Source organism: Oncorhynchus gorbuscha, linkage group LG19 (assembly GCF_021184085.1).
Source record: "Oncorhynchus gorbuscha isolate QuinsamMale2020 ecotype Even-year linkage group LG19, OgorEven_v1.0, whole genome shotgun sequence".
NCBI lineage: Eukaryota > Metazoa > Chordata > Actinopteri > Salmoniformes > Salmonidae > Oncorhynchus > Oncorhynchus gorbuscha.
This window is the reverse complement of record NC_060191.1, coordinates 33,729,303-33,756,840: the sequence shown is the minus strand read 5'-3', so window position 1 is coordinate 33,756,840 and position 27,538 is coordinate 33,729,303. Positions and strand designations below refer to the sequence as shown.

At 41.9% G+C, this 27,538-nt stretch overlaps 1 protein-coding gene across 2 annotated transcripts; it reads left to right on the top strand.

Moving 5' to 3' along the window:
* The first annotated feature begins 732 nt into the window (after positions 1-732).
* ube4a (ubiquitination factor E4A (UFD2 homolog, yeast)) lies at positions 733-27,538 on the top strand. Of its 2 annotated transcripts, none has more exons than XM_046315660.1 (20): positions 733-842; positions 2,583-2,754; positions 3,086-3,256; positions 4,056-4,168; positions 4,511-4,663; positions 5,462-5,621; positions 7,671-7,873; positions 8,070-8,261; positions 19,413-19,746; positions 19,830-19,956; positions 20,215-20,522; positions 21,494-21,626; positions 21,877-22,067; positions 22,210-22,310; positions 22,453-22,566; positions 24,236-24,410; positions 25,186-25,366; positions 25,700-25,847; positions 25,932-26,089; positions 26,331-27,538. In XM_046315660.1, the coding sequence occupies exons 2-20, from the start codon at positions 2,625-2,627 to the stop codon at positions 26,458-26,460; spliced, it is 3,222 nt and encodes a 1,073-aa protein (XP_046171616.1). In that variant the 5' UTR covers positions 733-842; positions 2,583-2,624; the 3' UTR covers positions 26,461-27,538. The 2 variants fall into 2 exon arrangements, with proteins under 2 accessions (XP_046171616.1, XP_046171615.1); XM_046315659.1 differs by having other exon boundaries at positions 735-842; positions 2,566-2,754.

The window sequence follows — 27,538 nt, the reverse complement described above, 5'->3', positions numbered from 1 at the left end:
TACCCTCACCGATTCCACATGACCCGACTATTTTTGTCACCCACCGTGAAACCACAAATGGATCAGCCAAAAGGCAAGAGTCCACTTTTTCCATAAACTTCACTCCTACTGTCACAGACTCTTATTTTTTCTGATCCTCGGTCCATACCAAGGTCTCTGATAACTTCACCGCACCTACGATTCTCCTGTCCAAAACAGCGCCCCTCTCAAATCTTACTATACGTAGTTCATGTATCTGATGCTGTTTGGCCAGAAATAGTATGACATGTCATACTCTTTTGGTCCAGACAGAATCAGATACATGGTCTACACATTCTGGTACAAAGGGGCGCTGTTTCGCGACCAATAAAATATGTGTATGCGTCCAATAAATAATATGATTAGATTCTTCTTTCTGTCGGCGCGCTTCTTGGTCAAATAAATTATAAATATTTCAATATTTGATTTGGACCGACAAGGAGGTACGCTAGGGCGGGCCAGGCCCCCTAAATCCATAACGCCGGCCCTGCACACACAAAAAAACATTGTTGACCATTTAAGCTTGACATTTTTACAAATAAACAAATAAATGACATAATATCTTATATAAACGTTTTAATTGTTATTTGTATAATACTAGTATAAAATGTATCGATAATTGTTCAAATGACCCATCATTTTCGCACTAATTATTTATTTACAAAGTATACAGGGTGGAACTTTCATTCTGAAAGATTTTTAAAAAATACGTGACCCGGAAGTACTTAGTTATCCTGCCTGCTTTCAGAGCGGTGCCAGAATCACAGTAGAGGAAATAAAGCATTTCTAGCTAATTGAAATACACGTATCTGCTGTTGTTTCAGGTATGACAATACTCCGATATTTTTGTGTTTGACATTTGTCAAAAGAGTCGGGTTTTGCCCCTTAACTGAAAAAGTACAGCGGTCTTAACAATTTACCTGGCTAATGTAAAATAGTCCAGCTGCTAGCCTAACGTTAGCTAGCAAGATGGCCAGCTAAATACGACTGCTAGCTAGCTACTTAAGCGGAACCGGTGATTCACTGACAACTAGCTACATCATCATCATCATCTTGCTTATTGAATCGTTTCTGTAATTGATTCTAGGTATTTAAAGATGCGTAACAGTAGCTAGCTATGTGCCCTCCCTTCAAATAAAACATCACGGAACACCCTTTATTTGTTTGTTGTGATAAAGCTTCATCAAGTCACCATCACTTGACAACTCGTTAATTAGCCAACCAGGCTATAGCTAGTTAGTCAGCAATCTAACAAGCTATGTTTACTAACGAGCGCGTTTGACAGGTGTCAATGTTAGTTCACCGACATTTGAAGTTGACAGAACCTTTCCTATGCAAGATGATGGTAATAATGTTACATTACGCCAAATGAGAGTGTAAGATGGAAGACGTCCATCTGTTGACAGTCTGTCTATGCTGCCTTATTTCAGTCAAACCGTAAACATCCTCATTCATTCAGGACTCTACTGTGAAATGCTTTACAGGGTGCACACGTGAGCCTAAATTGAAAAATGATAGGAACGCAAAGAAACATTTCAGGTATTAAAGGGACAATCCGTAGTAGAAACAATAACAAAGAAGATGCCCCGCAACGGTATCCGTCAAAGTTTGAGAGATACTGCTGGAGAAATGTAACCACACTCGACTTACCTCCCATGATAAACAAATGATTGTTTTAACTATGGTTTGAAGTTATATGGTGTTTGTTTACATGTACCTTGTTTACAAACAATGTGGGAAAACAGGCTTATATTTTGGCTTCTAATGGGGCTCATGGGTCATTTGTTATACTTTTCAAGAATCAATGGGTTTATATAATACATTTATAAGTAAAACAAAAGTGATGTAGTATATGCAGACTGCACCTTTAATTATATTAATTGCCACAAAATACAGGGTTTAGGAGAATCAGAAGTTTTTTTTTAAAGGTTGGGATATAGCCTACATTGGGCCTGTATGATTCCTAGCTACTCTTGAAGCTCATCTGTAGCTCTCCAAATTTCCTTAATTTCTGTGCCTCCACATGTCTGCATACTACTAAGGCTGTGGGCAGCGGGACAGGGAAGAAATCATTACAACAATTATTACCTGGGTGATTTATTTTTCTAGTTTTTCTTTTGCTATTGTTTCTACCAAATTCAAATTCCATGTAAGCACAGCAAAATATTTAAGATCATATGCCTCCACAATGGCAGCACTGTAGAGCCCTATCAATAAGCTAATCAGTCAGTCTGTGATTCACAGTTTTCAATAGAAAGTGTTATTAAATAAATTAAAACATTGGGTTCTTGTTATTCCTCAGGTCTGAATGAAAATTCATACTGTATGGGTTTAGCCTAGGGGTACCGCTCTGTTTAAGTTATCGTTCCACTTCTTGCCACAGAGTATAATATAAGGAGTGGATAGTTAGAAAAATAGGTTCTGGATTTTAGAATCTGGGTTCCCCTGCATCCCTTGATTGCCTTCACAGACTGACACACATTTTTAACACTTGAAACAACTTCTGTAGATTTGTTTGAACTAATCTAGTCCAGTGCGTTACCACAGTGTAACTTTATGTCCAGGCTGGTGCCAGCACCTGTGGATGGAGTCTATGCTCCAGTGAGATGACTGACCAGGGCAACAACAACCAACACATCTCCCGCAACCCATTCGCTGCCCTTTTCAGCTCCCTCGCCGACGCCAAGCAGTTTGCATCGGGCCAGAAACCACCTTCGCACCATGGCGAACCACCCTGTGAGTTAACCCTCCTAAGGAGGAGTTACAAAGCGTGCACGCTTTTGCTCCAGCCCAGCTCTAACACACGTGACCTGACTAATCGGCTGCATGACATGACCTTGATTATCTCAATCGGTGGCGTTTTAGTGCTGGGCTGGAATAAAAGCCTGCAATCCTTATAGCTCCCCAAGGTTGGTCACTCCAGCTCTAATAGTTCCACTGTGTTACTCATTTTGGTCTGTGTCTAACTTAAACATTACTGATATGATGCGGCTCGCTCACTGGCTTGATGCTCGACAATGACCTCATACGGTTTCATATATCTGCTGGCTTATGTCATGTGTTGCAGCGGAGGACTCTGAGGGGAGTCAGTCCGAGTCGGAGAACTCGGACAGCATCGAGGACAATGACGACTCGGTGGCCGAAATCAGCCGCTCCTTTCTGTCGCGGCAGGAACTGTGCGAACAGCTCAACATCAACCACATGATCCAGAGGATCTTCCTCATCACCTTGGACAACAGTAAGTGTGGGAAGTTAGATTGGAGCGTATTAGGGTTTTTACACTATTTCTACTTTGTTTAGGGCACTTTCCCCCCCCCAATGGAGTAGCAGCGTGATGCCACTTGCCACTTGTCCCTTCTTCTAGTTTACTGAATCTTGTTGTCATGTAAACAACCCTTACTGTTTCCTGGCTGGCTTTATCTGATGTAGCGTAGTGATATGAAGTTAAGCAAATCAGTCTGTTTCCCAGGCAACCATTTATGTGCCCATACACAAGCAACGGCCTGATTCATCACCCATCAATATCCCCATTCTGACTGTCTACTTTATTCCCTTGTGTGATTACAGCTTTCTTAAACTCCTTTGTAAGGGAATTCAGTATAACCATTCTTCCTGGCAGTCTTTTCTTCATGACATCTCTCTGTGGCTGTACTAGATTATATGGAGAGCATCAGCCAACTGACTGACTCAGAGGCTGTGTCATCAAGGGAGTCTACAGGTCCCCGATTACTGGCATCCTCCTCTGCTCATCATCCCTCACTGACTGGCATGAAAGTGCCCTGATGCTGGAGCCCCTTTCTGTCAATTTCTTGTCTAAATCTAATCAGCTCGTGCTCTTTGGTGCTGCTGGACCGCTGGCCTCTTAGTATTCCATTTTCAGGGCCGTCCAGTAAAGAATAAATGACTCACCCCAACTTAATACTCATAAACTGGATACTGGAATGAGTCATGAATGACCGTTTCTGCTGTAAGTGAAAAGTAAAATGGTCTTAAGTGTTTGGTGTCTGCTCTTCAACATGTTTGTTGTTTGACCTCAGGTGACCCCAGTCTGAGAGGAGGCAATGGGATTCCGCCACGCTGTGTGTTCCTGGAGGAGATGGCCGCAGAGATGGACGGGCAAGACTGGCTGGACATGGACAACATCGAGCAGGTACAATAGGATTGCACTTTGGGAATGGTGGTAGCGAACTGTTCACTGGTCAGCTCAGTTGACCTCTATGCCATGAGATTCGCATACGGTATACTGTACTGTGTCCTCTTCTCATGACGATTTCCTCGCTGGCTTGTATTTTCAGGGGACTAGGTCTATTATATATACACAGTTCATCGTCTACTCTAAGAAGATGGTAATAGTGAAAAATATATAGCGTACAATGTTCATAGGAACGTTATGATCCATAGGGAGCAGAGATCAGTAAATAAGTACATAATGTTCAAAGCACAGCATGTTGGCTAAGTTTGACTATTTACATTTTTTAAAATCCTGTATTAGGCACTCTTCAACAGATTACTGATGCTGGAGCCAGGGAACCACCTCATCTACATGACCTCGTGTAATGCTGTGAATCTCTCTGCTGACCGAGATGCTGGGGACAAGTGCGCCATACCGTTCCTCTACGCCTGCTACCAGAGAGCCAAGGAAGAGGTGGGGTCACATACACAGCACTAACTCTCATTCCCAATTTCTTCCTCCACGAATTGCCAGCCAGAATTCAGTCAGGAAAAGTGTGTTGTAACAGGCATACACAGTGTAGAAAACATTAGGAACACCTGATCTTTCCATGACAGACTTGCCAGGTGAATCCAGGTGAAGGTATGATCTCTTATTGATGTCACTAGTCAAATCCACTTCAATCAGTGTAGATGGGGCCTCCCGGGTGGCGCGGTGGTCTAAGGGATCATCATCAGTGGTCTAAGGGATCATAGCTTTCACCTGGATTCCCCTGGCAAGTCCGTCATGGAAAGAGCACTGTGTATGCTGTGCCACCAGAGATTCTGGGTTCAAGCCCAGGCATCTGTGTAGATGAAGCGGAGAAGACAAGTTAAAGAAGGATTTTTAAGCCTTGATACAATTGAGACATGGACATGTGGCATTCAGAGGGTGAATGGGCAAGACAAAAGATTTAAGTGCTTTTGAACGGGATATGGTAGTAAATGCCCTTAATGTTTTCTACACTCAGTGCCTAAACCATGGTGTATAGGTCAATGTAAAATGAAAATATCAGAGCCTGCACAGTTCAGTTTGCCACAATAGTGTGAAAAGGTAAATCGTTTTACTGAACATAATGAATGACCTGTCTAAGGATAAATCTGCTGTTTATTTCTAGATAATTTCAGTCTGCATATAGGCAAAATAAAGCATGTTTAGTTTGTGCTCCATCGCTGACAATGATGTGACAAATTCCTAACCTCCCTGCTCCCTCCTGACATTACACACCCCCAGGTCACCAAAGTACCGGAGAAGCTGCTGTCCTATGCGGTGCGCTGTAAGAACCTGACGGTGTCCAACACGCGCACAGTCCTGCTCACCCCCGAGATCTACATCAGCCAGAACGTGTATGAGCAGCTACTGGATTTGCTGCTGGAGGGAGTCGGCGGAGCCCGTGAGTCCATTCAATTATTAAAGCAGCCCGACTGTCTGAGGATCCCTCTTCTGTTCTATCTCAGTAGCCAAAGAAAATGGTGTTGTCTGCTGCTCAGGTATCGACTGTTGAGGCCTCCCAAGACAGGATGTGCTGTAACTTAGGCTAGTTTGCCCCAGCTGATTAAAATAACTGTTTTTTACTGCTTTGAACTTGTCGATCTGCATTTATGAGAGTACAATATCCTCACTTTCCTATGTGTTGTTGTTGTGTGGTTTGTGTCCAACAAAAATGGTTGGAAAGAGGCCTGTACAATTCAGAGAATATACTTTACTGATCTGTTAAGTTATTTTTCCTAATATAGAGTACCAGTCAAAAGTTCGGACAGCTACTCATTCCAGGGATTTTCTTTATTTTTACTACTTTCTACATTGTAGAATAATAGTGAAGACATCGAAACTATGAAATAACACATATGGAATCATGTAGTAACCCCCCAAAAAAGTGAAACAAATCTAAATCTATTTTAAATTTGAGATTCTTCAAACTAGCCACCCTTTGCCTTGATGACAGCTTTGCACACACTTGGCATTCTCTCAACCAGCTTCATGAGGTAGTCACCTGGAATGCATTTCAATTAACTGGTGTGCCTTCTTAAAAGTTTACTTGTGGGATTTCTTTCTTTAATGCGTTTGAGCCAATCTGTTGTGTTGTGACAAGGCAGCCCTATATTATGGCAAGAACTGCTCAAACAAGCAAAGAGAAATGACAGTCCATCATTACTTTAAGACATGAAGGTCAGTCAATATGGAACATTTCAAGAACTTTGAAAGTTTATTCAAGCGTAGTTGCAAAAACCCTCAAATGCCATGATGAAACTGGCTCTCATGAGGACCGCCACAGGAATGGAAGTCCCAGAGTTATCTCTGTTGTAGAGGATAAGTTCATTAGTTACCAGCCTCAGAAATTGCAGCCCAAATAAATGCTTAACAGAGTTCAAGTAACAGACGCATCTCAACATCAACTGTTTAGAGGAGACTGTGTGAATCAGGCCTTCATGGTCGAATTGCTGCAACAAAACCATTACTAAAGGACACCAATAATAATAATAAGAGACTTGCTTGGGCCAAGAAACATAAACAATGGACATTAGACCGGTGGAAATCTGTCCTTTGGTCTGATGAGTCCAAATTTGAGATTTTTGGTTCCAACTGCCGTATCTTTGTGAGACGCAGAGTAAGTGAATGGATGATCTCTGCATGTGTGATTCCCACCGTGAGGCATGGATGAGGAGGTGTGGCGGTGCTTTGCTGGTTTTTATTTTATTCAAGGCACACTTAACCAGCATGGCTACCATAGCATTCTGCAGCGATAAGCCATCCGGTCTGGTTTGCGCTTAGTGGGAATATAATTTGTCTTTCAACAGGACAATGGCCCAACACACCTCAGGCTGTGTAAGGGCTATTTGACCAAGAGGGAGAATGATGGAGGGCTGTGTCAGATGACCTGGCCTTCACAATCACCTGACCTCAACCCAATTGAGATGGTTTGGGATGAGTTGGACCGCAGAATGAAGGAAAAGCAGTCAACAAGTGCTCAGCATATGTGGGAACTCCTTCAAGAGTTGGAAAAGCATCCCAGGTGAAGCTGGTTGAGAGAATGCCAAGAGTGTGCAAAGCTGTAATCAAGGCAAAGGGTGGCTACTTTGAAGAATCTCAAATTTAAAATAGATTTAGATTTGTTTAACTTTTTTGGGGGTTACTACATGATTCCATATGTATTATGTCATAGTTTTGATGTCTTCACTATTATTCTACAATGTAGAAAATAGTAAAAAATTAAGAAAAACCCTATAATGAGTAGGTCTGTCCAAACATTTGACTGGTACTGTATACCTAAACCCTTTTATGAGCCAGGAAAATCCCTGTACATGTATGGTTCTGTAAAGTACAGTATATTCTCTGCATTAAACAGGCCTATTATACAGGGTTTTTATTTTTCTATACCTATGCCCCTTTTTGAGCCAAGAAGTACCCTGACATTAAGTGTGGTTTCTGTTGTGCGTTGCAGAGCTGGAGGAGGTGGTGGAGTTCATGGAGGAGGTGATCGCTGGCCTGTTGGCTGACCAGGAGGTGCGCACCTTCAGCGAGGTGATCGGGCCTGTGCTCGATATCTTCCAAGGCCGTGTGAAAGACTTGGATCTCTGCCAGCTGCTACTCTTCTCCTACCTGGACCTGCTCCTCTACTTCAGCCGGCAAAAAGATATCGCTACGGTCAGGGGCCGTAATGCATTGTCATCACTCCTCTGGACTGTTTTCTACAACCCTGATTATATTCTATGCTGTTCTATTTATAACAAGATTATTATTATTTTAACAACTGCATTCATATGTCTACGATGGACAGCCTTGATCTCAAAAGTAGTTTACTCTTTGCTAATATAATATACTTCAAATTGTCTTCCTCCAGGTATTGGTGGAGCACATCCAACCCAAAGATCCCAACAATGGGCTTCAGTATCAGAAGACCCTCCTTGGCACTGTGTTGAGTATCTCTTGCCTGCTGAAGACCCCGGGGGTGGTGGAGGGTCACGGCTTCTTCCTCAACCCATCACGCTCCAGTCCACAGGAAATGAAGGTCCAGGAATCCAACATACACCAGGTAAGGGCTCTAGAAATAGAGGCTTTGGTCAAAAGTATTGCCCTATATAGAGAATAGGGTACTATTTGGGATGGACCCCTAACCTTATCATCTTCTGTGTCTCCAAAACTCCACTTAGGCCTACATCCAGCGTACTGCCAAGAGTCAGACAGATTCTAAGGGTCAGACACTAGCTTAGTCTAAGCTTATGTTTGAGTCACTCCCACTCAGAAATATCATGTGAACATGACATAAGTCCTGGCAAAATGTGTAGAATTGCAGGAAATTAGCTTTAAACTGAAAAAATAAATACAAAATCACCTCATAGCAAAATGTGCAGAATTTGAGGATATTACCTTCGAAGCGGCAATATTTTCTCTCCACCCCATGGCAAAATGAGTAGAATTGCTGAAAGTTTTACTTTAACAATGCATAAACAATTATCCACTGCCAAGAGGGCGGGCACTAAAATGTTTTGTTTCTCCCCGAAAGGCTAGAGGCGCTTCTGCCTGATGAGCATCCTCAAAATTTACCGAACTTTCCAACACCTTTCTCATATTTAAATATTTTTTGGCTACCCAACCAAATTAACATAGAAATGTAAGTTATAGATCTATCATTCTCATTGAAAGCAAGTCTAAGAAGCGGTATATATGTTCTATGTGCACTATTTTTATGCTTCCCGGTCTTAAATTTAATTTTTGCGTCTTTTAATTACGGTTTTGTGCACCAGCTGAAAATTCAATATTTTGGATTATGCAAAATGTATTTCATAGCATTCATAGCGTTTTCATAGCAATTTTAACAACCAGTAAATGGCGTAGCGATTTCTGCGTAGTGCATATTTAAGTCATTTGAAACATATTCAAGTTATTAGCCTTATGAACATATAAACTTGGTTGCAGTTTCTGTGCCACCACGCTTAAATAATTTTTTATGCATCTTTAATCCTGGTAATTAGAATGTGTTGTTTGGTGTCAAGTTATATGGCTACAATTTGAGTCATTTTTTAAGTGTGATTTTATGATTGCTTACTACAACACAAGTCAATTGTTTGCTTCAAGCTATCTCTAGTAGAACCCATGTCCTCAACACCCAGACTAGCTGCAGGGTGCTAGAGTGGAGACCATAAAACACAGCATTTGCAAGACAGAAATGTCTTACTGTTCGTTAAGTAAATAATTGTTACATAGCCAACAAATAAGGTGAATACATCATTTTTCCCTCACAGTAATTTTTAAGTTTGATTTTATGATTGCTTACTACGAAGATGTTGTTTAAAGACCCCCAAAAAAACTATTGTTTACCTTTTTTACATTTCTAAATAATGTCTATTTCTTCGGCCCGCGGCCCACTACTCAGATTATAAAAGATTACAAAAGTTTGAGCACCCCTGTTTTAAACAGCATTTTGATCAGTTTCAGACAAAAACAGGGTATCATAGTATTCAGGGGTATTTAAAAAATAAAATAATAATAATAATAAAAACAAAAACAATCTGAATTGAACAAGAAATGGTATGCTGAAATGATCCACTGACAACATAACATGGGGCTTTGTCCGGAGAGTTCACCACAAGATCTCATAAACACACCAGTAGAACAACAATTGTAGGTTACAGCGTTGTTAAGTGATTACCTCCAGTCCAGAGTATGTGAGTGGAGAGGTTCCAACCAACTCAATGCACCAATTACACAGCTCTACCCGGGGAAGTCCCATTTAGTTCTCTTATAGTTCTATTTTCATGATTTAGCTCATTCATCATTAAGTTTGCGTCATTCATGTGACCGACCAATACCTCACAAGGCTTCTTCTCTCTAAGCTGAGACCTTGAAACTAAGATATCCCTTTCTCAAAACAAGTTTCTGGGTGTACTGCCAAATTTCAGATACTGATAGTGAAGATTTGTTCAATCAGTCACTTGCATGAACACAGAAATTGGTTATTAGAAAAGCACAAACATAAACATGTCCATCATATTCCATCCTCGTATCACTTGTGTGATAAGTCATTCCATTTTAAAGTAAGCATTAGAGTTTAGCTTCTATATCATATTTCTATTAAAGTAAGGGAAATCAACACAGACACTTCATCATTTCAAACGCTTCATCCTGGGTTATACAGTCATTCTGGGTTATACTTGTAAAACCATTGCTGTAGAATGTTTTTACTTAAGACCTTCGCTTCATACAGTTACACAAATGCTTCATTACACAATTTAATTGATTGATTCTGGCAATGACATTTCAGCTGGAGCTTTTGTTGCGAAAGGCATGTTAATTACAGATCTGTATCTCAATGCATTTCTAGTATAAAGTACTATACATTTCGCAGTGTGCAGACCTCCACAGTCAGTCTGATACTCCAAAAAAACAGTTTTGGAAGAGCCTAAATTCATCGAGAGAAGACAGACCAGAACAACAGTTTAGTTTAGGGCATTTCTGATTCAGGAAATCCATACAAATTATTTACTGTATGACAAATGGCAAATTATTCACTGATTTCCAAGACAAATGCCAAAGAGAATACCAACGCCCAGTTGAAACCATTTTTTATACACCCCTATCATCTTGGCGATCTCACCGCAGAGTTACAGGGTCAGGGAGTCAGAGGGCGTATCCTTAGGGAGAAATCCCGCCCATCCATCAGACCCAGTCTGGTGAGATTTGTTATTGAAGCAAGACAAAAACAAAGAAAACAACAAAACAGCAATCCATTTCTTCATATAAAACTAGAGGTGGGGAAAACTTCAATCCATTTGAAGTAACTGTCACCATTACCAACATTATATTTTTCCTTTTATAAGCAGGCATGTGAACAAAATCAATTTGCATATTTACCAAAGGGCCTGTTAAATCAAAATAACAAATCAAATTAGAATTACGACCCTTGATGACTCCATCTTAACTTAATTGTATCCCATAAGGTAATGGTAAAATAGACTAGAGACAGGTGTCCCTCATTCAGGGGCAGCTCTCTCTCTGTCTCTTGTTCCGAATCACACATAGGACTGTTAATAAATTATACCCTTCTTCCTAATTATCTAGTGTTTACATAGCCGATTTAAATCTCACCCAATGTCTCAAGTCTTTCTAGTGAGGGTGATCAGGCCTCACCAGAAAGTCAGATCAGAGGTCAGGCAGCCCTATTAAGTGAGTGTTTGTTTCCCTTTAAATCAGACATTATTTAAAGATATTTCAAACATTTTGTGTATCAGGTTTACATTGTGGTTTTCAGTGCATTTGTTATCAAGATCATTTATATGTGTGCAACCAAAACTCTGACATTAGAAACTTCAGAAATGTTCATTTGTGTACCCTTTAAGTTGCATCATTTCTAACCCGTGAAAAATCTACGAAAACCGAAATAAAAAGACCCCACACAATAAATCAAACAAGCGTATTAACCGCTAACAAATATTCATTAACAGGTGGGTTGTGTGTGGGTGCTGGCGTATGTGTGGTAAAAATTGTAGGGTAAAAACAAACAAAATGGCCAGACCCTACCCATCAAGCTGAATAGGTACCTTCTAAAGTAAGCAATCCTAGAACCCCTCTCTTGTAATCAATGTTATATTGACCTGGTGCATTGACATACAGTTCTGTACGAACTGTCCCTGGGACATAAACTAGTCAAAAGATGAAACCTGTTGTTTAACAAATCTGCTAGTACCTTCAAAAAGTTGGTGCTGGCTTATGAGCTCAACATTCGGTACTAAAAACATTTACCTGGTTTTACTTCATTCTGAACACAGTTCCACGTAATGGAAACAGATATTTGTTTAAGAGGACATTACCTTCTTTTTTAAAACACTGGTGCTACCCAAACTATAGAATTTAGAAATTGTCAAAAAAATGTCTTATTCAATTATTCATACCTCTGTCCCAAATGTCCACACTGTCCACACTGTATCTCTTACAGCCTGTTTGAGTTCAGTGTGTACTGGCGGCTATCTATTGTTCCACAGGATGCTTATCTCTAGCCCAAACACCAGATAGCGGCCGCTCAATTAATATCAGTCCCAATGCTCAATCCCTCCGTTTGTCATGTGACCTTGTATTGAAACATTTACTTGAAACAAATTACTAAGATATTGCATTATCAGAGTGCTATCTGAAAGCCAATTACCATTCACTTTGTTACTTTCACTAGTCTCCATATCTATTTCCTTCAAATAGGACTCCCTTCTTCCCAATTGGAAGACCTTCTCAATATATTACTACTAATACACATGGATCACTCTCAAACCAAGTTCTGCTTTTCCCCCTATTGCAAGGTTTTAAACAAAAATATTTCTCCATATTGGAAGGCATTGTTTTAATTTGTCTACCCTAACGATGTTACTCTATTTGTATTACCAATCTCTGTTGGATATTCACTTTCTACTTCATACTTATTAAATGTCTTATTTTAAGATTCATACAGTTGAAGTCGGGAAGTTTACATACACCTTAGCCAAAAACATTTAAACTCAGTTTTTCACAATTCCTGACATTTAATCAGAGTAAAAATTATCTTGTCTTTGGTCAGTTAGGATCACCACTTTATTATAAGAATGTGAAATGTCATAATAATAGTAGAGAATGATTTATATGATCTATTATTTCTTTCATCACATTCCCAGTGGGTCAGAAGTTTACATACACTCAATTAGTATTTGGTAGCATTGCTTTTAAATTATTTAACTCGGGTCAAACGTTTTGGGTAGCCTTCCACAAGCTTCCCACAATAAGTTGGGGGAATTTTGGCCCATTCCCCCTGACTGAGCAGGTGTAACTGAGTCAGGTTTGTAGGCCTCCTTGCTCGCACACGCTTTTTCAGTTCTGCCCACAAATGTTCTATAGGATTGAGGTCAGGGCTTTGTGATGGCCACTCCAATACCTTGACTTTGTTGTCCTTAAGCCATTTTGCCACAACTTTGGAAGTATGATTGGGGTCATTATCCATTTGGAAGAACCATTTGCGACCAAGCTTTAACTTCCTGACTTGATGTTTTGAGATGTTGCTTCAATAGATCCACATCATTTTCCATCCTCATGGTGCCATCTATTTTGTGAAGTGCACCAATCCCTCTTGCAGCAAAGCTCCCCCACAACATGACACTGCCACCCCAGTGCTTCACGGTTGGGATGGTGTTCTTCTGCTTGCAAGCCTCCCCCTTTTTCCTCCAAACATAACGATGATCATTATGTCCAAACAGTTCTATTTTTGTTTCATCAGACCAGAGGACATTTCTCCAAAAAGTACGATCTTGTCCCCATGTGCAGTTGCAAACTGTAGTCTAGCTTTTTTATGGCGGTTTTGGAGCTTCTTCCTTGCTGAGCGGCCTTTCAGTTTTTAAAAATGTCACCTTTAATTAGGTTATGTCAATATAGGACTCGTTTTACTGTTGATATAGATGCTTTTGTACCTGTTTCCTCTGGCATCTTCACAAGGTCTTTTGTTGTTGTTCTGGGATTGATTTGCACTTTTCGCATCAAAGTACGTTCATCTCTAGGAGACAGAACACGTCTCCTTCCTGAGGGGTATGACGGCTGCGTGGTCCCATGGTGTTTATACTTACGTACTATTGTTTGTACAGATGTACATGGTTCCTTTAGGCATTTGGAAATTGCTCCCAAGGATGAACCAGACTTGTGGAGGTCTACAATTTTTTTTCTGAGGTCTTGGCTGATTTATTTTAATTTCCCTATGATGTCAATAAAAGAGACTCTGAGTTTGAAGGTAGGTGTTGAAATACATCCACAGGTACACCTCCAATTGACTCAAATGATGTCAATTAGCCTATCAGAAGCTTCCATGACATCATTTTTTGTAATTTTCCAAGCTGTTTAAAGGCACCCATATGTAGAATGTATGCACACATGACTGTAAGTCGCTTTGGATAAAAGCGTCTGCTAAATGGCATATATTATATTATTATTATCAATTTAGTGTATGTAAACTTCTGACCCACTGGAATTGTAATACAAGTGAGTTATGTACGTGAAATTATCTGTCTGTAAACAATTATTGAAAAATTACTTGTATCATGCACATACTAGATGTCCTAACCGACTTGCCAAACTCTAGTTTGTTAACAAGAAATTTGTGGAGTGGTTGAAGAAAAAAGAGTTTTAATAAATCCAACCTAAGTGTATGTAAACTTCCGACTTCAACTGTATGTAATGCTTTGGAGGGATCAATGTGTGTTAACTGGTCTAGCACTGTCTATCAGTCCCCTGTAGATGGCATGCCCTGTCCATAATAAGTCTAGCACCTTAGACAGCATACACAGGGAAGCAGATGCAGTTTCCATTTTGCTTACTCACAAATTGGTTTTGAACATCATCATTTGGGATATCAACTTAAACTCCATCGTAAAGTAAATTGTAGCCTTAAGTTTAGTTGTTCAACATACATTGGTTCTATTTATAGTTGTAATGGTTAGGGGTAAGTCAAGTCCCGTACCTTTACCAAAAGTGGATAAATGCCAATCTTTGTCTGAGACTCTATTTCCCAGACTCCTTAGATAGTCATACAATGCCATAACATTATGTTTATCTAATGACCCATAAAGAGACCACTCTGAACATTTGTCAGAATACTTTTTACACCACTTACAGTGGGGCAAAAAAGTATTTAGTCAGCCACCAATTGTTCTCCCAGAGAGAGGCCTGTAATTTTCATCATAGGTACACTTCAACTATGACAGACAAAATGAGATAGAAAAAATCCAGAAAATCACATTGTAGGATTTTGAATGAATTTATTTGCAAATTATGGTGGAAAATAAGTATTTGGTCACCTACAAACAAGCAAGATTTCTGTCTCTCACAGACCTGTAACTTCTTCTTTAAGAGGCTCCTCTGTCCTCCACTCGTTACCTGTATTAATGGCACCTGTTTGAACTTGTTATCAGTATAAAAGACACCTGTCCACAACCTCAAACAGTCACACTCCAAACTCCACTATGGCCAAGACCAAAGAGCTGTCAAAGGACACCAGAAACAAAAATGTAGACCTGCACCAGGCTGGGAAGACTGAATCCACAATAGGTAAGCAGCTTGGTTTGAAGAAATCAACTGTGGGAGCAATTATTAGGAAATGGAAGACATACAAGACCACTGATAATCTCCCTCGATCTGGGGCTCCACGCAAGATCTCACCCCGTGGGGTCAAAATGATCACAAGAGCGGTGAGCAAAAATCCCAGAACCACACGGTGGGACCTAGTGAATGACCTGCAGAGAGCTGGGACCAAAGTAACAAAGCCTACCATTAGTAACACACTACGCCACCAGGGACTCAAATCCTGCAGTGCCAGACGTGTCCCCCTGCTTAAGCCAGTACATGTCCAGGCCCGTCTGATCCAGAAGAAGATTGGGAGAATGTCATATGGTCAGATGAAACCAAAATATAACTTTTTGGTAAAAACTCAACTCATCGTGTTTGGAGGACAAAGAATGCTGAGTTGCATCCAAAGAACACCATACCTACTGTGAAGCATGGGGGTGGAAACATCATGCTTTGGGGCTGTTTTTCTGCAAAGGGACCAGGACGACTGATCCGTATAAAGGAAAGAATGAATGGGGCAATGTATCGTGAGATTTTGAGTGAAAATCTCCTTCCATCAGCAAGGGCATTGAAGATAAAACGTGGCTGGGTCTTTCAGCATGACAATGATCCCAAACACACCGCCCGGGCAACGAAGGAGTGGCTTCGTAAGAAGCATTTCAAGGTCCTGGAGTGGCCTAGCCAGTCTCCAGATCTCAACCCCATAGAAAATCTTTGGAGGGAGTTGAAAGTCCATTTGACCTCTGTCATTGCCAACAAAGGGTATATAACAAAGTATTGAGATAAACTTTAGTTATTGACCAAATACTTATTTTCCACGATAATTTGCAAATAAATTCATTAAAAGTCCTACAATGTGATTTTCAGGATTTCTTTTCTCATTTTCTCTGTCATAGTTGAAGTGTACCTATGATGACAATTACAGGCCTCTCATCTTTTTAAGTGGGAGAACCTGCACAATTGGTGGCTGACTAAATACTTTTTTTGCCCCACTGTACCTACGTGTGGGTGTGCAAGTTGTATATTATTATTTTTTTCCTGTTCATCAGATCTCTTGTAACCCATTATACTCAATATTATGTTACTTTATCTATAGTAACCCATTATACATTTGTGTTACATCACAGATTACTCTTCTACACCAGTGTTCTATACATACAGAGGTTTAAATATTCACTCTAGTGTACTATTTGACAGCAAATTGGAATAGTAGTCTTTCATATTTCCATACATTTACATTACATTACATTTAAGTCATTTAGCAGACGCTCTTATCCAGAGCGACTTACAAATTGGTGCATTCACCTTATGACATCCAGTGGAACAACCACTTTACAATAGTGCATCTAAATATTTTAAGGGGGGAGGGGGTGAGAAGGATTACTTTATCCTATCCTAGGTATTCCTTAAAGAGGTGAGGTTTCAGGTGTCTCCGGAAGGTGGTGATTGACTCCGCTGTCCTGGCGTCGTGAGGGAGTTTGTTCCACCATTGGGGAGCCAGAGCAGCGAACAGTTTTGACTGGGCTGAGCGGGAACTGTACTTCCTCAGTGGTAGGGAGGCGAGCAGGCCAGAGGTGGATGAACGCAGTGCCCTTATTTGGGTGTAGGGCCTGATCAGAGCCTGGAGGTACTGAGGTGCCGTTCCCCTCACAGCTCCGTAGGCAAGCACCATGGTCTTGTAGCGGATGCGAGCTTCAACTGGAAGCCAGTGGAGAGAGCGGAGGAGCGGGGTGACGTGAGAGAACTTGGGAAGGTTGAACACTAGACGGGCTGCGGCGTACAGAACCTCTATATAAAGTTATAAATCTTTGGTTATTCACATCCACAGCAACTATCACAGCACAGCAGCCCGAGAGATACACATCTCTTTCATATCGAGGAAATCAGTGTCCGGGGGCTGTTATCCTCTCAATTTTTTGGAATCGATGGGCCAGTGGTGGACAGAACTCCTAGATAACGTTATGGATCTAAAAACTCAGCTCACACAACTGGTTGGGGTATTCATTATTTTCGTTATTTAACTATAGTTAGGTATTCACATCAACACCACTCCATGTGCATCCTATGCACCATATGTATCTATACATATAAAACAACACCCCGTGCTTAATAACACTTGTGCTATTATTAGTAGTCCCAGACTCAATCAGCTTATTATCCAAATTTAAATCTTAATAGTAGTAATTTCAATCAATTTATTATCCAAATTTCAATCAGCTTAATATGTAATTTCTCATATCGCACAACGATTCTCTTTCGTTACTTCCTATGCACCATATGTATCTACACTATACATATAGAATAGCACCTTGTGCTATTATCAGTGGCTGCAGACCACGTAGACACTTATCTTATGCCTACAGACAGCTGTCAGCGGGGCATGGTACTGTTACTTGCCCTCACTCTAGTCTTCTGTCTTATGTATCATTGCCACGGTTCCTCTATAGTTTCTGCAGTCCCCATAGTCTCTTAAATATCTATAGTCCCTGAGCATCCATAGTCCCTATAGCATCACAGTCCCAATAGCATCCATAGTATCTATGGTCCCTATAGCATCATAGTCCCTACAGCATCTATAGTCCCTCAGCATCCATAGTATCAATAGTTTATATAATCATAAATGCTATGGTCTCTATAGACTCTATAGTCTTGCCGCATAAACAGAATAACACACTCAGTAACTCCACACTCACACCACTTTCACATCCACTACATGCTATTACTTGACTTAGGATTAGTGGTACCCTCTCCTCCTTCATTTGAGTTTTTTTGCAAAAAATAATGTTGCCCCTTTTTTCTTCCCAATTTTTGCGATATCCAATTGCGATCCAGTTACGATCTTGTCTCATTGCTGCAACTCCCCAACGGGTTCGCAAGAGGCGAAGGTTGAGTCATAAGTCCTCTGAAACATGCGTCTTAACACCCGTCCGTTTCACTCAGAAGCCAGCTGCACCAATGTGCCGGAGGAAACACCATTCAACTGACAACCTGAAGTCAGCCTGCAGGCGCCCGGCCCGCCATGAGTCACTAGAGTGCGATGAGCCAAGTAATGCCTCCCCCCCGGCTAAACCCTCTACTAACGAGGATGATGCTGGGCCAATTGTGCGCAGACCTATGCTCCACCGGTTTTCCTCGCACACCCCCCACTGGAAAGCTGCACAGGCAGAATCAATTATACAGTTCATGACGCCAATTCGTTCTCTTAAAAGTTTAGTTAATTTTTGTTATATCTATCTATATCCATCATTTATTTTGGCTCAATAAGCCTGGCATATTCCCACTTTCAATGAGCTTTCCATTTTGATAGGGTTATTTTGCCTAAAAATCTTTTAGGCCTACCTAATAGAAGAGGAAAAAAACAACTGCATCTCATTCACAGCCTGGCAAAGAGTGGCCAAAAGGGTGTTTAGCATCCCCAGTGGCTCTGCAGGTGTGGAGAGGGTATTCTCTGCTGCTGGTCTGCTCTCCAGACACCATCGCATGAGCCTGAAGCCACAGACTGGCCAAACTCATGTTTGTTAATTAATTACACTGAGCCTAATAAGGCATTTTTCATCTAATTTGTATTTAATTCGAAGGAAGTCAGAGCCGATATGCACAATTTATAGACTATAATGATTTAATACAACAAATGTTTAAATGTTGAGAGCTTCATGTCCCTACCAGCATATGGTGTCGTACTCGCAAATGCTTCACAATATATTTCTTTGTAGGCTATAGCCTTGAAGTAATATAGCCTAAATAATTCATTTTTGTTCCTTCTTAAGCTCCCTGTCTAGATCCTGATCTATTACGAGTTGTATATGCTGTTTAATATGACAGGTAGCCTATTTGAAATGGTGAGCGCTTCTAAATTACTTCTCATTCAAATCATATGGTTTGGTTTCAATACTTCAAAACCAAATGGTAGATCCAGATAGTCAAGAAATTAGATGGGTGTTGGTTAAATTGTTAATGAATGGAGCGAATTTGGAGCAGCAGCGAACGCGGAGCGGTTTTTAGCGAAGTGGTTGAAAATGACATGGAGAGCCGGAGCTTGCGCACCACTCCATGAGTAATGAGCGGGATTTCAGACCACTCAACTACACTCACATACTCTGCTCTCCTTTCCTCCCAGTTCATGGACCAGTTTCATGACAAGCTGCACCAGCTCCTGAAGAACCTGCTGCAGCAGTCAGGTGAGACGCGCCATCTGCTGCTCTCCTGGCTGGGCGGTTGCCTGCAGGCCAATGCCGGGCGCGCCAAGATCTGGGCCAACCAGATGCCCGAGATCTTCTTCCAGATGTATGCCTCAGATGCCTTCTTCCTCAACCTGGGCGCCGCGCTGCTCAAGCTGTGCCAGCCCTTCTGCCGGCCGCGTTCGCCCAAACTGCTCACCTTCAACCCCACCTACTGCGCCCTCAAGGAGCTCAGCGAGGAGGAGCGGCGCAACCGCAACGTGCATGCCAGAGGTGTGTGTGCACATGTATATGCGTGCATGCGTGTCTGGGTCATTGGATATCCTTTTTACATAATAAAATCTCTATTTTATTAGGTCTGGACAAAGAGACGTGTCTCGTCCCCCTTCCCCCCCAGCAGTCAGTGGAGTACGCCCAGTCATACAGCCTCCTCACTGAGAACCTCATCCTCACCCAGATGACCCTGCACCTAGGCTTCCACAGGTAACTAACTGGCCCTGTTCAGAAGGGTGCAACGTTACAGAACATTCAGATATAATGCAAATTATAGGATAGATATGATTGTCTTTCAAGTAGAATAGGGAATCATGTCAGGTCCATTCTCATAGTGTAATCCTTCATAACAGCTGAGCCATGTGTACTGTATCTAATGTTGTGAACTGGACCTTGACAAATTTCCGTTGTTCGCTCTAACATATGGTTATTAAAGTTGTATTGTGTCTTCTCCTTGCCTCTCCCTAGACTCCACGAGCAGATGGTGAAGATGAACCAGTCGCTCCACCGGCTGCAGGGTACGTGGCGGGAGGCCCAGCTCACGGGCGGACCGGCGGCCGAGCAGCTCCGCGAGCAGTTCGAGCGCCTCATGACGGTCTACCTGTCGACCAAGGCAGCAGCCACCCAGCCGGGCATGCTGCAGTGCTGCCTCAACCTGCAGGCGTCCAGCGCCACACTCCTGGTTCAACTAGGCCTCAGCAACCAGGGGCCCGAGCACGCCCAGCTCTCCTTCCCCCTGCCGCCGCTACACAACAGCCTGCTCTGTCACATGCCAGGTAGCTACCCCTCCCTCCCTCTGTCATTTTACTTTTTTGATTTTATTTAGCTGGGCGACTTACAGTCAAGGCATTTAACTAAGGTAGGAAAGACAACCAAGTATCACAGTCATTGCAGGTAAAACTTTCCGTCAACCTTACTTACTTAGACCAATCGCCCCATGAGGAGCACAGGCCATCAAGAACTCTTTTGGAAGTCATTTCAATGTTGACACCATATCTTCAGTCATTTGAAAGATGCTCTTATGCTGGCTTGCAGTCAGTGCGTACAATAGAGGTGCTAAATCAGTGGTTTTCAACCAGTGTGCCACTGCAGGGACTCTCAGGTGTGCCGCAAATGTATTCCTAATCTTGATAATTGTTTTGAACACTCACTTATAAACATGACCTGTGGAGTGGGCGCACCAGTGCCGCTCTGATAATACATTGAATGGCACATGTTTACATCTGTATCGTTGTTTCAATTCCAGTTAGCTTAGGCTGTTGTTACATTTGTATAATTTGAGGGGCACGCATCACGTGCAAAGTCATTTGTAATCATTTTACTTTACCTGTGAGAACCATTAGCACAGACAAGTCTGATTAGGCTTAGCTGTACAACAGCCGCTGCCATAGAAACAAACGGAACATTGCTTTGTGGTGGTTGCACAAGTACAATGGAGAAAACCGCTCGTCTGTAGCGGCTGTTGACAGTGCAATAAAAGAGTTGTGAGAGAATAACACATATGTCGAGAGCAGAGGAGGCTGGTGGTAGTACCTATAGGAGGTTGGACTCATTGCAAATGCTGGAATGGAAGTAATGGAAACATCTAACACATCAATCACATGGAAATGTTTGATTCCATTCCAGCCATTTAAAACGAGCCTGTCCTCCTATAGCCTCTCCCACCAGCCTCCTCTGGTGGAGAGTGTATTAAAAGGATGACTAGTAGGAGGGGTTGGTTATCACAAGGATTCTTGTACGTCTGCAGAGTTCTTTGCGGAGAACTTGGGAGATTTCTTTGTCTTCCTCCGCCGCTTCGCCGACGAGGTCCTGGAGTCTTCTGCCGAGAGCTTGGAGCAGGTCCTCAACTTCATCACTGTGTTCATGGGAAACGTGGAGAGGTAGGGGAAAGAGAGGGAGATGCCTTGAGTTCATCCACGCACACATGCACAGTACCCGGCCACATGTTTACACCTCATCCATGTGTCCTGGTACACACAATGCCTTGAGGTCTGTTTATCTCAATTGTGGATCCCCGTCGGCTGTTACCACAGTCACTCTTCTGGATGTGATATTCCTAAGGGGTTTTATGTGTCTACCATTTGGACTCATCTATGTTCAAATTGTGTTACCCTTTATCCATGTACCCAGGATGAAGAACCCTCATTTGCGGGCAAAGCTGGCAGAGGTGCTGGAGGCAGTGATGCCCCACATGGAGCCGGCATTGGCCGGCTCGGCCCAGCCAGTCATGTTCCAGCGCCAAAGGGTCTTCTGCTCCTACCGCCACGCCCCTCACCTGGCCGAGGCGCTCATCGCTGTGTTTGTGGACATTGAGTTCACTGGTGGGTTTAGTGTGTGTGTGTGGCATATGTGTGTGTTTGTGTCTTGCACACATGTGTTTGTGCGTGCTAGCATCTAAACCTTTGTGATGAAGCTCAAGTGCATGCGTGATGTCACTTTTATGTTATTGACTTTTCTCCTCAGGTGATCCTCACCAGTTTGAACAGAAGTTCAACTACAGGAGACCTATGTATCCCATCCTCAAGTACATGTGGGGGAAGGAGAGCTACAGAGAGAGCATTAAGGCAAGCTCATTTCCCTTTTTCTTTCTTAGTTACTTAGATGGTACCACATGTAGAGTCGTCCTTATTGAAGACACACGGTATTGTTCTTCAGTTCTGCACCATTATGTACCAAACTGCTTATGTGGAATGTTGTTTACTTCAGAGTCTTGCTGTTTATGCTTCCGAGAACCTCGAAGCCATGAATCCTCCACTCTTCCTGCGGTATCTGAATCTCCTGATGAACGACGCCATCTTCCTACTCGACGAAGCTATACAGGTAAGAAACTGTCAGCGTTTAGCTCTTGTTTTATGAAAAGAACATTCCTGGTATTGACTTATAGCCATCTCAGTGGCGGCTGGTGCCACTTTAAATTGGAGGTCGGTTTTTATTTTAATGGCTGGAATGGAGCCAACAAACGGTATTAAACACATTTCTATGTGTTTGATACCATTCTATTCATTCCATTCCAACCATTGCTATAAGTCATCCTCACCTTACCAGCCTCTACTAATCCATCTTTTTTTGTGGGGGGCGGAGGCAAATAAAAGACTGTAAAAACACCAGCAAATCAGCTCCAATTTGTTTTCATTTTGGAAATCTGCTCCAAAGTATTCCCACAAATACTAAAGAGATACTCGTACGCGAAGCCCAAACATAGTGCCTTGCGAAAGTATTCGGCCCCCTTGGACTTTGCGACCTTTTGCCACATTTCAGCCTTCAAAAATAAAGATATAAAACTGTATTTTTTGTGAAGAATCAACAACAAGTGGGACACAATCATGAAGTGGAACGACATTTATTGGATATTTCAAACTTTTTTAACAAATCAAAAACTGAAAAATTGGGCGTGCAAAATTATTCAGCCCCTTTACTTTCAGTGCAGCAAACTCTCTCCAGAAGTTCAGTGAGGATCTCTGAATGATCCAATGTTGACCTAAATGACTAATGATGATAAATACAATCCACCTGTGTGTAATCAAGTCTCCGTATAAATGCACCTGCACTGTGATAGTCTCAGAAGTCCGTTAAAAGCGCAGAGAGCATCATGAAGAACAAGGAACACACCATAAAAAGTGTTGTTTAAAGTTTGCCACAAGCCACCTGGGAGACACACCAAACATGTGGAAGAAGGTGCTCTGGTCAGATGAAACCAAAATTGAACTTTTTGACAACAATGCAAAACGTTATGTTTGGCGTAAAAGCAACACAGCTCATCACCCTGAACACACCATCCCCACTGTCAAACATGGTGGTGGCAGCATCATGGTTTGGGCCTGCTTTTCTTCAGCAGGGACAGGGAAGATGGTTAATATTGATGGGAAGATGGATGGAGCCTAATACAGGACCATTCTGGAAGAAAACCTGATGGAGTCTGCAAAAGACCTGAGACTGGGACGGAGATTTGTCTTCCAACAAGACAATGATCCAAAACATAAAGCAAAATCTACAATGGAATGGTTCAAAAATAAACATATCCAGGTGTTAGAATGGCCAAGTCAAAGTCCAGACCTGAATACAATCGAGAATCTGTGGAAAGAACTGAAAACTGCTGTTCACAAATGCTCTCAAATTTTGCACGCCCAATTTTTCAGTTTTTGATTTGTTAAAAAAGTTTGAAATATCCAATAAATGTTGTTCCACTTTATGATTGTGTCCCACTTGTTGTTGATTCTTCACAAAAAAATACAGTTTTATATCTTTATGTTTGAAACCTGAAATGTGGCAAAAGGTCGCAAAGTTCAAGGGGGCCGAATACTTTCGCAAGGCACTGTATGTTTGGGTTTCTTGTGGTCAATTTGCCATCTACAATTTGCCATCAGCTCAAGAAGAAATTGGCCCGCGATTGAATCTAGTTGATGTCCTCTAGTTTACAAGAAGATCCTACATTTCAACTGTGTCATATGTTGTCACTACTTCTGTCTGGCCTGGTCCTTGTCGGTGGTAGTACCTGAGCAAGATCAAGCTACTACAGCTGGAGAAGGACCATGGCGAGTGGGAGGGCCTGGCTCCTGATGCCCTCAGAGAGAAGGAGTCCAGTCTGCAGATGTTGGGACAGCTGGCACGCTTCCATAACATCATGTCCAACGAGACCATCGGCACACTGGCTTTCCTCACATCAGGTTAGTTGGAGAAGGAGGATGAATGGATAGCAATGATTGGATGACGTCTTGGACATACGTCTGTACCTAGAGCTACACACACTATGGGTGTTTGTGTATTTTTGTTGATATTGTTGTCCAATTCATTGTTAGTGAAACCATAAGCAGAATTAAGAGATTGCCCTGTTAAAGATGAATGGCAATCATTTATATTTGATGGCATTGTGTTGAACAACTGACGATACAGACATTAGGAACACCTTTCTCATATTGAGTTGAATCCCCTTTTGTCCTCGGGAACAGCTTCAATTCATCAGGGCATGGACTCTACAAGGTGTCGAAAGCGTTCCATAGGGATGCAGGCCCATTATGACTCCAATGCTTCCCGCAGTTGTCAAGTTGGCTGGATGTCCTGTGGGTGGTGGACCATTCTTGATACACATGGAAAACTGTTGAGCATGAAAAACCCAGCTGCATTGCGGTTCTTGACACATTCAAACTTGTGCGCCTGGCACCTTCTACCATACCCCGTTCAAAGGCACTTAAATATTTTGTCTTGCCCATTCACCCTTTGAATGGCACACACACAATCCATGTCTCAAGGTTTAAAGATCTTTCTTTACCCTGTCTCCTCCCCTTCATCTACACTGATTGAAGTGGATTTAACAAGTGGGATTATAGCTTTCACCTGGTTAGTCTGTCATGGAAAGAGCAGGTGTTCCTAATGTTTTGTACACTCAGTGTATATGAATATATTGAAACTCATACTCGCTTCTCCCTCTTCATGATATCCCAGAGATCAAGGGTATTTTTGTTCACCCTTTCATGGCCGAGAGGATCATCTCCATGCTCAACCACTTCCTGCAGCACCTGGTCGGACCCAAGATGGGCGCCCTGAAGGTGAAAGACTTCAGCGAGTTTGACTTCAAGCCCCAACAACTAGTTTCCGATATCTGCAACATCTACCTTAACCTGGGGTACGTTTCAAAACTGCAATATTTCAAGGCTAAGACAAGGCTCAAGTAATTTGGGTTGAAATTTGCTTGTTTTTTTCAATCTGTACTTCAGACCTGTATTCTGATAGTATTTGAAATCCTTCAAATACTTTGAGCATCTGCCTGAAGTGCCAGGTGGGGCGGGTTTGCATGTTTTGCATGGTTCCATCGGTACTATTGTGTCAGGCAAGCACAGTCAGGCAAGGCTAAATGAGTTTGTACACTTTGTTAAGTACCATTTGAATCCATGTGTGGCATATAAGGTGACGGTTTGGTTTTTAGTGATTCTAACAATGTCCATTTTCTCTTTGACAGTGATGAAGAGAATTTCTGTGCCACTGTCCCAAAAGACGGGCGCTCCTACTCTCCCACGCTCTTCTCTCAGACTGTCCGAGTCCTGAAGAAGATCAACAAGCCCGGAGAAGTTATTGTGGGTTTCGGTCTCCTTGCTGACAAAATAAAGGTTAGATCTGTAGTAGTATAAAATCATATTATACTGTACCACTCCATAGCATAACCCTAAATGAATAACTACTTCCTGTCTTAGTCTCATGCAGACCGACAGCTGCAGGATGAGGAAACATACGCGGACGCCCCGGACGAGTTCCTGGACCCCATTATGTCCACGCTGATGCTCGACCCTGTGCTGCTCCCCTCTTCCAATGTCACGGTCGATCGCTCGACTATAGCACGGCACTTACTCAGGTGAGTGATTCCCTTAGGAGTAGTATGTCTACGTGCTGCTGGTTTATTCCAGGGGCTGTATGCATCAAGCATTTCAGAGTAGGAGTGTTGATCTAGGATCAGGTCTCCCCTTGTCCATGTAGTCTTATTCATTGTGATCTAAAATGCAAAATCAGCAGTCTTACTCTGAGATGCTTAAAACATATGGCCCGAGATCACGTTTTTTGTACGATATCAGGTATCAATTTTCATTTCCCTACAGCGACCAGACAGACCCATTCAACCGCAGCCCACTCACAATGGACCAGATCCGGCCCAACGAGGAGCTGAAGCAACAGATCTTACAGTGGCTGGCCCAGCAGGAGCGGCTGCAGATGGGCCCTAGTGGCTAGCCCTGGGAACTTCTCAAATAAACTATGATTGTACCATACCTTTCCTTACCGACAGTAGTATGCTCCACTTTGACTCATCCATGTGTGCTTGCCTTCAAGCTTCGGACTTCAAACCACATGAGAGACTGTTATCTCCCTCTCATGCAGCGCACATGTCACTTAAAAACCCTCACCAGTCAATGGAAGATCCCAGGTCTCAGAAACTGTCAGGAGAGCAGGGAGTGGTACAATTGAAAACTGAGTTGCACTGCTACATTGATATGCTCTATGGTGGTTTGGAATTCTGCCCCCTGCTTCAGAGAATATACTGTTTACTATCAGTGGTTGCAGTCTGGTCAGAACCATTGGTCTAACTGGAAAATAGTCGTTTAGCAATTCCTAAATGATCATCAGCTCTGCCAAATGTTTTATATTTTAAAAGTAGGTAAAGTATACTGAAAACTTGTAGTTCAGAACAAAATATTGTCTTATTCATTTCCCCTTGTCTCTATATTAACCATAGTCTATATGCACCATCCATCTATGAACCTAAACAAGATTATCTGATGTTATTTAGCAGTTACCATTGAAATAATGTGTTATGCAAGCATATAATACCCATAAAATAAAATGTGGTTAAACCAATCTTCATTGAAAGAATTGGTGCCTAAAACCACCAGCCTTGCTTTAATTTCATCAAATGAGACCAGACATTTTTCAAGTTATTATTTTGTGTCTTTGTTCCATTTCTGATATTAAATGCGCCGTCAATGGATATGTCTTATATCATAAACAAGAGATGGTATAGACCGTGGAGGAGACAGGGTGTCACTTGCTTTGGTTATTTACAAACTTGTGTGAGTTGCTCTTGTTTGGAATTTGAGACTTAATTCAAGTAAATTGTGATTTGCTAAAGAAATTAGTAGAACTTGGGAAAGAATACCCATTTGATAGCATGCATTTGCATATGGCATATCTATCAACTTAATGATTACCAGGGTGAAATTATAATGCAATATTTTAAATGTCAAAATGTATTTGGAATGTACAGTATGACTAATAAATAAAAAGCTTTGATGTGTTACAGTATCAAGCTTTC